Below are 13,786 nucleotides of genomic sequence, written 5' to 3'. Positions count from 1 at the left end.
GTGAGATACTGGTTTACCTGGCTCATTACACTCCTCTCTCTGCTTCTGACTATACATACATACAACTTCCCACTAAAAGAGAAAAGGACCTGTGCCACCATTTTAGTGCCCTCAAGTATTCACTGTATTTCTCTGAACGGAGGGAACTTTTCTCTCCCATTTAAAACACATACAACCTCAAATAAAGCAAGTTGTTCTACAACATCTTTAAGACTTTTGCTTGAAGCAAGTTGTTCTATATCACCTTTAAGACTTTTGCTTGAAGAAGTTAACAGATGACCAAAATCTTAAGTTATGAAATAAAAATAGCCTGGTTCTTAGTATTAAATACATTTAAAAATAAAGTGTTCCTAAAACTAAGAAGGAATCACTTAAAATTAAGTTCTATTTTGAATAAAGCCATTAAGAACATTACTGATTTATTAACCACTATTGACTTAGGAAGAAATATTTCTTTCCCAAATATGATGTTTATGATCCTGTAAATAATATGTCTCATATGCAAATTTTATAGATTACAACAAAGTATCAACTGAAAAAACATAAATGTCTTTGAACCAAGTTATTGATTTTAACTACTCAAAACACCCTAGGTTAAAAATGAGAAAGACTGAGGGATCAGTGCACCATAAAACCAAGTGCAGAGTGCAAATGCTGCTTATTCACAACTTCCTTGAATAATGATAAAGACGTCATATTTTTAAACATAATAAATTAATCTTACCAAATTAGAAGGTACAGACACCTTTGGAAATAATTTTCTGAGAACTTCTTTAGCTTCTAACTCAACAGCTTCCACATGCTGTTGTCTTTCCTAAAGCAGAAGAAGAACCAAATCAAACTTACAAGATTACAGAATTAAAAAAAAAAAAGCTACAGTCTTTTAAGCTCTAAGGGAAGAAAAAGACTTAATATTTTAAAAATTCTTCTTATTACTGACAAATGTTCAAATTTCCCATTCTGAAATATCAAAATGCTTACATAAGAAAAAATCTGCAAAATCACCCTAAGTAACAATGTCTTATATTAATCAAACTAAGGCAATATCTGACAACATGGACATTTTCCTTGCCATCAAGTGATAGCCCTCCAGGAACAATTCAAAAAACAAACAAAAACACAAAAAATAATTCCTACAGTTAAAACAAACTGCATGCAAAAAATATGCATCTGCGTGACGTAACTGAGGCTTATTAGGCTGGTAAATCTCTTTCCAAAAAATGCATCACTGATGGACCATGGAATTAAAATGGCAACTTTGATACTTCCAGTTTCAAGGTCAGGTGAAGCTATTTATGCTAAACAAAGGGGCGAGGGAAAAGGAACCACCAAAATTTGACAGGTGTACATATGGGAAAAAGAGTAAAGAGAAAGAGGAAAAACTGATGGTGCACTACTTCACCAATGCCGTCAAGAAGACTAACTCTGGCATGTGTGTATGGACTCTGTCAGCTGTTAAATTTAAAGATAAGTATCACAAATGCATGTCTAGATTTGGTGATTTTAAATCCAAGTCTAATGGGTATCAATTATTAACTCAAAAGCATTGTTTGTCAAAATTAGGGTAATGACTTGATCACACGAAAAAATAAAAATTGAATATTCAAACTATCTCTACAAGATTAAAAAACAAAAAAAGACATATATAAAAATGCACATCTAAACCAAGCCAAGAAAATCATCTCAAAACACTGGTGAAGTTCAACAGGTGACAAGAAGGCAAGCAAGCTAGCAAGATCTCAACCCTATCTTCCCCCACCATTTAAATCAATCTTTCAAATCTATTATGGATTTAAGATGCACACGCTTCAATTTAAGAAAATCTAATAACATGAAAATCTAAAGTTACACAATAAGAAGCTAGAGATTAATCATATTCTGTACACACAAAAAGCTGTTACTTTATTCGGATTAATGGCAGGATTTTAAAAATGGATGTTTTAATGGAGTATTTTCAATAACTCAGTAAAGTCCACTATTTTTCAGGGATACATCCACCTAACTGCATAAAATAAGGTACACTCATTTAAGGAAAATGATTAACTGCTAATTCAGAAACAATGAAGAGCTCATTTTTATCATCTGACCATAGAAGTGGCAGAGCAATCTCTATAAGAAGATCAGGAAAAGAGACACTGTGGAACAGAAACTTTTTTGAAAATTCCCCAAGGGAAAAAGAATCTAACTGAAGGAAATAGGTGTCTAACTTGTAACTAAGAAGCACAAGGATGTACTAGCAATTTTAGGTAAAACGTTTTCATTTGACATAGTAGTTTGGTTGTGGATAGCAATTTCTATTCCACTTTAATATTGAAAACTGCATTATTATAATTTCCTTACTATCTTTACCTAAGTGTAACATGTGTGAAGTACCTTTCATGTGAACCTGTCATTAATAGTAGGTCCTCAAGAACATTTACTCCTTACAGCACAACCTGTAGTCAGGGGTCAATCAACATCATTTTATACCTATGCTATCTGAGGACTGTTTAAATTCCATTAAAATAGAGAAGGAGTATAAAGTCTATGCTCTGTAGATCATCAGCCATGCGAGAAGCCATCATGCACTTGGTGATTAGTTCTGAAATATATATAAATTCACCACCAAACACATGATGAAACAAATTCTAGCTTTCTTTTGGCATCATAATATGCAAGAATGCCTATGACAGGTGGCACATAACTTCTTGTAGGAATGGCATATTAAGAGTTTAGCACTTTCTAGATAACCAGCCTCATTAACAAAATAAGGCTAAAAGGTAGCTCTTAACAGTGAAAAACAAAGTTACAGAAACAATCAGAAACTATACAGAACCCCCACTGCTGACAGGGCTGACTGCAACCACTGACAATAAAACAATAACGTCCTACCTGGCCTAGATTTTTCTACTCTCTGGCCTAGATTTCTCTGGTTCCAATATCTGCCAGATATCTCAAATTAAGGTTTTAGTGAAAATTAGGGCCCGAAGAATAAGTATATAAGTAAATACAAATCCATTTACACTAAAGGAAATACAACTACAAACATGATTGATAAAAAAATTTATTAAAATTCTATTCTGCTTAAAAAAAAGTCCTTCAAATGTCACTAAGACTTACATTTAAAATTCAGCATATTACCTTAGCACACAAAATACTTACAGAATGCTGAATTGAATAACATAATGAACTTTAATTAACCCATATATGAAATTCAATAATTCTGTTCCACATTTATTCTTGGTAGGAATTTTCAAAGTGCTTGACTGAACTGGCACATTTATTTCTCTCAATCTTTAAAAACAACTTCTCGATTACAACTCATTAGAAATCTTTAAATCCATGGAACAACTTGAACTCACGGAGAATACCTTTTTTTAAGACAGAGGGGGATATATGTTTCAGAAGCACTTTACATACTCTGGTCAAGAGGATTATCCCTTACATTAATATTCCATACTAAACATAAAATGTGCATCATTACTGCCCAGATACTTCAAAACCTAAAGTTTAATTTTAATTCCATCTCTTCTAAGGAAGCATCCCCAATAACACACCCAGAATTGATCCCGTCCTTGTACTTCTGAAGGCTTTTATCATTTTCCACCTTGTCTGAGTCATCTTGGTGTGCCTCAAAGAACCTAGGAGAGTCCACTGTGCATCACAGGTGCATTCTAGGTAGTCAAATGTGTTTGTTAATTCAGTTAGTTTTTTTTGGCTCAGGGTTTTCACCAAGTTGTCTTAATCAACCCAAGAGGTACACTCTGTCTAAGAAGAGCTTATATGGGTAGCATAGGCTTCCTGAGACTCATCAGCTTAAAGCAGTAATCACCAAAGCTCAAACAATCAAGTAATCACAACAAAACAGCATGCCCAAAATTAAAGCTTCAAGGAGTAGATGAAAAAAAGCAGAGATGACAGAGGTGATAAATGTGGATGATAAGGAGATTTTATATTCAAATTGCAGTAAAATTAAATGCTTTAGTCTGATTTTAAGACAAGCTGCAGATTTTCTCTGTTCAGTGGATTGTTTCTAGTAGTTAGCATTACAACCTTGGAAGTCTTGTTCACTTTGTCCTGCAGCATTTTTTCAGTTGATGCCAATGCTTCCATTGCTTCCCAGTTTTTCTCCCGAAGGTCCTAATCATTTTTAGAAAGAATGATTTCAGTTTATCCATTATTGAAAGATTTTTGCTTTTTGCTTCATCAGTATTTTGCACTGCATTTAACTGCTGCTTACTGCAAAATTATTTCAATGGGAAAATATGTATATTAGCAAAAAAATAAAAAGCAATGTTTAGAAGTTTGAATGAGAAAATAAAGATGCCCACTTCCCATGTTTTAGTATACACACCAAATATGCCAGCTTTAAAGTAATTACTATGCACATATAACAAGGAAGAAAAAGCATTCAAAAGTAAACACAGAAACCAAGATTACAAATATAATTTCAGGTACATTGAATATTAGAGGATTAAGGACAGAACAAATACACAAGTATTACAAAAAGCTTTATGTGTGATTTTTAAACAGGACCCAGTATCACTCATGGGACTTTCCACTGCAGCATAACATTTTTTTCTCTAAATATGTTTTATTGATTTAACACATTTCAAGTCTACCTAGGAATGACATAGGAATTCACTGTATTTCTCTATCTTTCTTGGCATGGTCAAATGTGCATACCAAAAAGCAACCTGACAGGAACTGTATGAGCTACTTGATCAAGGCAAACGAGGAGGCTAGAAAGAGAAACAGAGGCCTTTGGAAACTGAGTTCTGAAAGATCTATTTCAACAGCATTTCATTAGCAAATACTAATAAGGACAATCTGCTATATTTCAGCCTTTCTTCAGATTTAGAAATCTAAACAGATTAAAAACAAAAACTAAAAAGCCAATAATCACCATCTATTGAATGCTTACTTATGTGCCCAACACTGTACGTGGCACGTCACAAAAATTTTCATTAATCCTCATAACAACCCTAAGAGGTATTTATTCCCATTTTATAGATGGCAAAACCACAGCTCAGATAGGTTAATAAATGTGACCAAGTGTACACAGCAAATGAGGGGGCAGAACTAGAATGGACTGACGTTGCAGTCTGCTGGCCTCCAGTGTCCTGGCTCTTTTCACACACTTCAGTGCCTCCAGCACTGCTGCTGCTGAGGCATTAGACTGGCATTACCATACCTTCCTTATCTCAGAATCCCGATAATAAAACACAGTTAAGATGGTAACAGTAATACTGGCAAATTGAGCTTAGGTTTTCTGGCCAAGCAATGCTATTAGTAATGTTACACAAACACACAAAGGGCAATTCACATACCTAATTTTGACAAACTCAGAGGAGCAGGAACATGTCAACTTGTTAAATTAACAAATTAACGCAAACTTTGAAAAATTAGCTTTCATTGGAAAATACCCGCTTAGATTTCAATAACATTTCTGACCTTAAGTCTTAACAATGATACTTTTGTGTGCAAAAATTCCTCGTCTAACAAGAACACTTGCATTCTACTTAAAGGTGTCATCCTCTGGTCAGAGAGAATTTAAGAAACTCATCTAAATTTACTGCTTGTCAATATTTCACTATCCCTTCCATTCTAACCTAAATGTATTCAGGTTTTGAGCCCTCTAATATGCTTAATTACCAAAATTTGAAACACCTCTCAATTTAAAAAGGGAGGTGGCAGAAGACTTTGAAAGACATTTAATTATTGAAAATACTAGGTTTGAATACTGGCATTATTTTCAGTTTACAAAAAGGCTAGCCCAATCAAAATAAGAACAAAAACCTTTAATTTTAAGATACTGAGCTGAAAGAATAATTTTTCCAGATAAAAGTTTAACAGATGGGCTTCCCTGGTGGCGCAGTGGTTGAGAGTCCGCCTGCCGATGCAGGGGATACGGGTTCATGCCCCAGTCCGGGAAGATCCCACATGCCACGGAGCGGCTGGGCCCGTGAGCCATGGCCGCTGAGCCTGCGCGTCCAGAGCCTGTGCTCTGCAACGGGAGAGGCCACAACAGTGAGAGCCCCGCGTACCGCAAAAAAAAAAAAAAAAAGTTTAACAGAAAGTCAACTATAGTTTAAAAAAAAATCTGTAGCTGTAATAATTGTAATGTCAACATTTAAAATGATATTCAGACATGTACAAAATGGACTTTTCATTTATTCATTAAAAAATCCACTCTCTAATAAAGTGGTTTCCCCAATAATCCTCTCATAAAACCTACACACAAAACAGTACTTTCCTACAAAGATTAAGAAATCTAAAGTAAAAGTTGATTAAAAAATTCTTAACCATGATATTTCAGTGAAATAATAAGAATAAAAAGCTTTATTCTGATAAAAATTTGCTTACATTGTTTTTCTTCCTCTGGTGTTCAACAGCATCCTTCAAAGAAGCTAACTCATTCTGGAGACCAGTTATTTCTTTCTCTCTTTCTGAAATTCTAAACCAGAACATGAATATATATAACAATATTTTAGGTAAACAGTGAACATATTATTTGTTACTACAATAAAAACAGCAAGTAGATGATACTTTGAAAAATGCATTAACCTAACAGGCAAACTCCTTAAGCTTAACCAGTTACCACAGAAAGCCTATCCATGAATTCCTGTTTTCAGAAATAACCTTTCAAATAAATTTTTACAATATGATATACTGACATTTATGCTAAAGAAAAATCATCCCCTAAGAAACAGTTCATGAATACATGAACAGCTGTAGTTGTAGTCACTTCTATTTTTATCTAGGGCAGTGAAGTAGCTATTTTCAGAGGAGTAAAAACTGATGTAGACACATTCCCTTAAATATTTTTTTTCCCCAGAAGGTAATGAAATCAATTATGACTTTAAGTGGCTAACCCACAATAAAAGCATAATATTAACGTGAGGCAGGTGTTCTCTTTTCATTTTCAAAACAGTCTTGGGGGCTTCCCTGGTGGCGCAGTGGTTGAGAGTCTGCCTGCCGATGCAGGGGACACGGGTTCGTGCCCCGGTCCGGGAGGATCCCACATGCCGCGGAGCGGCTGGGCCCGTGAGCCATGGCTGCTGAGCCTCCACGTCCGGAGCCTGTGCTCCACAACGGGAGAGGCCACAACAGTGAGAGGCCCACGTACCATAAAAAAAAAACAAAAAAAGAACAGTCTTGTGATTCATGTTTTTCTGGTTCTATCAAATAAGTTAGTTACTTCTCAGAAATACAGAAAGAAATGGCAAAGAGTCACAATTTGATTCTGTAATAGCTGAGAGGAGGCTTGGGTAGAAAATTAAAGTACAAATCGCTCTTCCCTAAGAATAAGGCTCGATATAAGGGGTTGGCAAACTAGGGTTCAGGGCATGACCCACAGTCTGATTTTGTATGGTCCTTGAGCCAAGAGCTGATTTTATGTTTTTAAAGAACTGTAGGGAAAAAAGGAAAAAAAGAATATGAAACTACGTGGCCCACATATGCTCTATACAGTCAAACTCAAGACTCAATTTAATAGTAAATAATTCTAAACTAGTAAACTACCAACTGTGTAAACAAGTCAAGATGGAAGAACACACAGATATATCACTGAATATACTTCACGTGGTTGACATTTAACATGTTGAAACATACCAACTTACCTGAAATGACCTTAAAAGCAGCCTCTTAGAGAAAAATACTGACCCACAACAAAAATGTTTCAGTTAAAAAAAAAAAACTCCTTAAAAGAGAGTAACCATAAAGATTACAAGATTTGCTTTTTTAACGCAGAAGCTAAACCAAAATGTGCACCATTCAATTCCACAAAGATATCAGGAGGATAATTGAGATAATTTAAGGTAAATCAGTAAAGCCTTCAAAATATAGTTAAATGTGATTAGGTATTTTCTGAATGCCTGAAAAACCAGTTATCACCCTCAACAAAATGTTCAAAAAGGGCCTCCCTGGTGGCGCAGTGGTTGAGAGTCCGCCTGCCGATGCAGGGGACACGGGTTCATGCCCCGGTCCAGGAGGATCCCACATGCCGCAGAGCAGCTGGGCCAGTGAGCCATGGCTGCTGAGCCTGCGCTCCGCAACGGGAGAGGCCCGCGTAACACAAAAGAAAAAAAAAAAAGAAAAAAGAAAAAAAAATGTTCAAAGAAATCCAAGTACCATAAAAGGTACATTTAGCTCAGCCAAAGGCACAGCTAAATGTGTGTAATGACCTACAGTCCAAGAAATCCAAATAGAACTGTAAAAATTAGGGGAGCATTTGCAGTTACATCAAATTGCTTATCTGAGAACTGTTTAGTAAAGAAAAACAGTTGCCACGTCCCAAATTGTGAATAAGAATTATTACTTACACTTTTAATAGTTCTTCATGAGGGGGAAAAGAAGATGCCTATTAAAACAGTTAAATGTTATTTTCAAACACAGCTTTCTAGAGGACTTCAAAAAAATTAAATCTGTTCTCAGACATAAACTGAGACAACACTAAAGGTAAAAATATCATATATTCTATATGCCATCAAAAAGTAATTTTAATAAAAACATGTACACATTTACACAATGTACTGAGTGCTAAATCAAATCTTCATTGTCACTATATTCTTAAACTCTTCATTTAACAAACATTTATAAATTTCCTATCATGTGCAAAGCACTGAGTTAATACCTTAAATTTTCATAATGCATAATTCATATTTGACTACACTAAGCTTCCAAAAGTCAAAAAAATACCATTAATGAAGGAAAAGTATGGAAAAGTTAGTTAACTTGCATGTAACAAAAATTTAATTTTACATAATACGTAAAGGTACATAGCCCTTCACGTATGGTATTTATTCCTGATGACTACAATCTCCCAAACGAAACTACTACAAGCTTCTTGTCGACAAGGACTCTAATTCTTTTGTCCTTCAAAATACTTTCGAGTTTATCCATATACATTCATAATATAAATTAATTTAAAGAATATTTTGGTTAACATTATTTTTTTTAAAAATCACACATTTTATTTTTACCAAGCAGAATTATACTCTGAAAAAGTATTTTAAATGGTGGTAAATTATTACTTATAATATTACACATTTCTTAGTTTCTCTCCAATTATAGATGTTTTTGCTTGCGGAAAGGGGAAGTAGGGTATACACATGTTTTTAAGCTGACCTCTACATGATTTTATCTGACTTGCTAAGAAAGGCATTCTAAAGGATCTGAAAACATACACACACAGATACATAACAGAGCTGGAATACAGATAGTAATGTTATTTGTGTATACTTTATAAATTATAGATTATCTTATCTTGGCTATAGCACAGCAAACTGCTTTGTTTTTTAGGAAATTTGATAAACACTTATAAATAAAACAACACATACTTTATTCTCAATGAAAAGGCAAAATGGTAATACTTACGGTCATGAGTCATAAAGTTTTTTACCACATAAATAAAAGGCAAGGCATCTAACAGTACCTACCTGTTGGTAGTTCTGCTGCTTAAGCTCCTCAATTTGGGATTTAAACAGTTTGTTTTCATCTTGTACTTCCTATTTAAACAAAAATTAAACATGAACACACGGACAGAGCTTTTATTTTCCACATAAGCTTTAAAACGTATCATACAAACCAGGCAAATTCTGTAACAGTTACAATTTTTAAAGGGTGTAATAAGCCCTATATTAAAATACATTATAATTGAGAGTCCGCCTGCCGATGCAGGGGACACTGGTTCGTGCCCGGTCTGGGAGGATCCCACATGCCGTGGAGCGGCTGGGACTGTGGGCCATGGCCGCTGAGCCTGCGTGACCAGAGCTTGTGCTCTGCGACGGGAGAGGCCACAGCAGAGAGGGGTCCGCATACCGCAAAAAAAAAAAAAAAAAAAAAAAAAAATATATATAAAATTAGAATAATTCAATTATTCAGTTCTAGCCTGGGAGTGGGTATGTCTCAATGGAAGAAAACAGGATCCAGAAACAGACCCAAACACATGACAGAATTTACTACAGGGTGACACCTCAGATCAGTAGGGCAAGTCCTACTGGTATTTTGGGCCGTATTTTTTTTTATTATGGGGGCCGCCCACATACTGTAAGATGTTCAGCAGCATCCACAGCCTCCATTTACTGGATGCAGTAGCACCCCTCCGCCAGCTGTGATAACCAAAAATGTCTCCAAATATTGCTAAATGTTCCAGGCAGGGGACAGAGCCACTGCAGTCAAGTAATAATCGATTATTTAATAATGTGGCTAGTCTTTTATTTTTTTTAAGGTTGAAATGCTATTCTTATAACTTACTCCAATAAATTACATGTGAATAAAACATCTAAGCAAAAAAAAAAAAATAAATTATAAACATAATATTAGAAGAAAACACGTGAAAACATTTTTATGATCATAGAGTCAGAGGTAACTTTCATTTCAAACTCAGCAAACTACTTAACATTTCAGTACATAAAAATTTCCAAAGCTGGGGGGGGGGGGCAGGAATTAAGTCAAAAGAAAAACTAAAATAAATCACCTCATATGACAAGAAGGCTAACTTCCCTTACTATGTTAAAAGGATCTTATAAATTAGCAAGAAAAAATCAACCCAGAGGGGAAAATGTAGGAAAAATTACAGGCCAATTCATATACAAATGATGAGTGCTTAACTTCTCTATCAAATGCAAATTACAATAATCTGACCATCTTTCAAGCATAATATCAAATGTTTTCATCTTCATCAGTGTGGAAGAGGATGAAAAGTAAATGGCTCTCTGTTGGAAAGCGTAATTTAGTTGTTGTAGTTTGGTTGTTTAATTTAGTGCAATTTAGTTTAGTTGTAATTTAGTCTGTTGGAGAGTATAAATTAGTAAAAACACTTTGGAGGACAATTTAGCATTATATAACAAAATTTAAAATGAACCTACTTGGGAAGGAAAGGGAATGTGACAGAACCAACCCTTGGAGCATGAAATGTGAGCACAAGTATCTGAGACAGTGCAGACATCTAAAATTTCCTATTACTTCAAAACAATGTTTTGTAAGGACTTTCAATACTAACTACATGAAGATGAAGAGATACTATTTTCTATTTTAACTATCACTTTCAAGAAGGAAAAAACCCCTCTGCATAAAACCCAAAATCTCACTTGTAGGAATTATAAATACAGATATAGTATAGTAGCATAAGTACTGAAAATGTGTGTGTAAGGATATTCACCATAGAACTGTTGTAACAGGAAACACAACTCTAAATAATATAAGTATCCATAAACCAGGACTGGTTGTATAAATGATAATACAATCATACAAAAGAATACCATGAAGCCATTCAACATTAAAGATAAAAATGTGCTTATGTGGAAGGACCTCAAAAACATTATTAATTGGGTGGGGGGAGCAAAATACAAAATTGTGTATGATTAAATACAATATGTTTAAAAACTATTAAGTACACACACACACACATTTTATGCATGGGCGCTTGCTCAAAAGATATATAAATAATTGATAGTAGTTACCTCTGAGGAATGAGACCCAGTATCTGGGTAGGAGGGAATGTCATTTTGCATTCAATTTTCTTTTGCAGTAGTTAAAATTGTTTTCAAACATGCAAAGACAGTAACTCACATGATAATTTTAAGTATAAACATATTTACCTGTAACAGCTTTGTTTTTCTAGAAAGATCACTCTCCCTTTCTTTTAGCACAGTTTCTAATCTCTTCATTTCATTTTCCTTTTCTTTCAACCTAGAATTTTTACAAAGACGTTATGTTTAGTTAGGTGAATCGGTGGAGCACAGGAGAATTTTAGGATGGTAAAACTTTTTTTTATAATACTGTAATGATGGATACATGTCATCATACATTGGTCAAAAACCCCCAGAATGTAAAAAAGCGTGAACACTAATGGATACTATGGACTTTAGTTAATAGCAATATATTGATTTGCTTCATCAGTTGTAACAAATTACCACACAAATGCAAGATGTAAATAAGAAAAATGGGGAAGGAGGGTATATAGAAATTCTCTGTACTGCTCTCTCAATTTTTTCTGTAAACCTAAAAATGCCCCCCCAAATATTACATTAATTTTCTTTAACGTGAGGTAGAAATAAATCTAAAATCATACTTTAATGATCTATATACCTACTACAAATAGGCCTCAAACGTTGTCTCTAAGCTTTCTATTAGCAAATGATAGAAAAGCACCTTGACAGTTATATAATGCCCATAAGATAAACAGCTAGTTGTACATATGAGCAATCTTAGTGCCAATAAAGACATCTCCTTTTTCTCCATAAAGATAATGACCTAATAAATATCTTCAATATCTTACTTTTTTAAAGATACAGTTTCAAAGGGCCACTTCTTAAACATCAATAAAGACTGATGAGATTACATCAAAGGAAAAATCTCTTAAAAGTAATTGATAGAAGGCCAAAACAATGAAGTACAGATACCTTTCTTACCACTGTAGACTGATTTAGTTTAAGAAAACAGACTTCATAGGATAAAAATTGTCTAGGATAACATCTATTAAGACTGATCCCTCCTATGCTCATCAGATTCAGTATTTTTACTAATCGGCACAGATTACTGATACAACAACAGATACTATTTTCCCCCAAAGGCAAGTTACTTTTATAGAAAGATTCAATATTCATTATCAAGATTATGGCTAAGATTATCTTCTGGTTAATTCAGAGATGTTATTCTTTCAAATACTAAAAATGATTTTGATTTGAAATAAATTTAACCTCTCTTTATAATAATTACATACTTCATTTAGAAAGAGAGAGAGAGAGAGAAAACTTAAATAAAACCAACCAGTCTATATTAGCAGAAAGAGCATCTCAGAAAATGCATTTGAAGGATTTGGAAAAGATAAAGTCTCCAGGTATCAGAAAGCATTTGAAAGGCCTCTGTTTTATTATACCAAACAGAGATTTAACTTATTTGCCCCTGGACTATAATTCCTACTTAACAAGAAAGTTAATAACTTAGGAGAAACTCATCATAATATTCAAGGACAGTCTAGAAAATATTGAGAAGTTCCTCTTTAAAATGCTGGCTAAAAGTATACTTACACAATCTCAAGTTCTTCAAATCGTGAGGCAGAACATGCCTAAGAAACAGATTCACATTTTTAATTATAACATGAAAAAGATCAGGTTCTACAATATATGATCTATAGAATCACTCACCAGTATAATAAAAACACAATTATATGTGGTAAATTTAAGATTGGGCCATTCATAAAACAAAGAATGGATTTTCTTTATTTAACTTAATTGTTAATATCCATTTGTTGAAGGATTACAGATTAATACACCAATTAAACACAGGCTTAAAAATGAGAATAAGAGTCCATCTGAAAAAGTAAGGAGAGGAAATTCTTTCAGACTTAGGTTGACAAATGAGGCAGCAGTAGACTTGAAAGGGATAAAAGTTATTTTATCAACAACAAAACAATGATACTACAGTAATTTTTATGGCAAAAAACTCAGAGAACATATTAACTTCTTTGCTTCCTAGTACAGTAAAATAAAGATTCCTCATGTTTTATAAAATATGCTGGTAATCTGTTTATACTATACCTCTCGCAAGTTATGTTGTGCTACCTCCTGAACGTGAGCTTTCAAAGATTCATTTTCTTCTTGAAGATCCTGAAAAAGAATAAGTCTATATAAAAGTGATATTCAAGTATAAAAAAGGTGTTTACTATTGTTTTTAACTTCTCACCTGTAACCATTTCCCTTTATTGGCTAGGTCTTTCTCCTTCTCTTCTAAAACAATCTTCATGGTATTCATCTGTTCCTCCTTTCCTTTTAATCTAACAATAAGTTAAGAACTATCAGTG

General features: G+C 34.0%; 1 protein-coding gene across 8 annotated transcripts in view; it reads right to left on the bottom strand.

Moving 5' to 3' along the window:
- The window catches only part of KTN1 (kinectin 1), a 119,582-nt gene that overhangs the window by 18,526 nt on the left and 87,270 nt on the right, over positions 1-13,786 (bottom strand). For 5 of the 8 annotated variants that reach the window (XM_032624530.1, XM_032624531.1, XM_032624529.1 and 2 more), the window contains 9 exons: positions 13,669-13,759; positions 13,524-13,592; positions 13,014-13,051; positions 11,583-11,673; positions 9,420-9,488; positions 8,304-8,341; positions 6,346-6,436; positions 4,033-4,119; positions 725-814 (listed from right to left, as the gene is read on the bottom strand). In XM_032624530.1, the coding sequence (XP_032480421.1) occupies positions 725-814; positions 4,033-4,119; positions 6,346-6,436; positions 8,304-8,341; positions 9,420-9,488; positions 11,583-11,673; positions 13,014-13,051; positions 13,524-13,592; positions 13,669-13,759 (664 nt within the window). The remainder of the gene's footprint in view (positions 1-724; positions 815-4,032; positions 4,120-6,345; positions 6,437-8,303; positions 8,342-9,419; positions 9,489-11,582; positions 11,674-13,013; positions 13,052-13,523; positions 13,593-13,668; positions 13,760-13,786) is intronic. The other 3 variants (XM_032624538.1, XM_032624537.1, XM_032624536.1) reach the window with 1 other exon arrangement.

Source organism: Phocoena sinus, chromosome 2 (genome assembly GCF_008692025.1).
Source record: "Phocoena sinus isolate mPhoSin1 chromosome 2, mPhoSin1.pri, whole genome shotgun sequence".
NCBI classification, from domain to species: domain Eukaryota; kingdom Metazoa; phylum Chordata; class Mammalia; order Artiodactyla; family Phocoenidae; genus Phocoena; species Phocoena sinus.
This window is presented reverse-complemented; position numbering and strand designations above follow the sequence as displayed.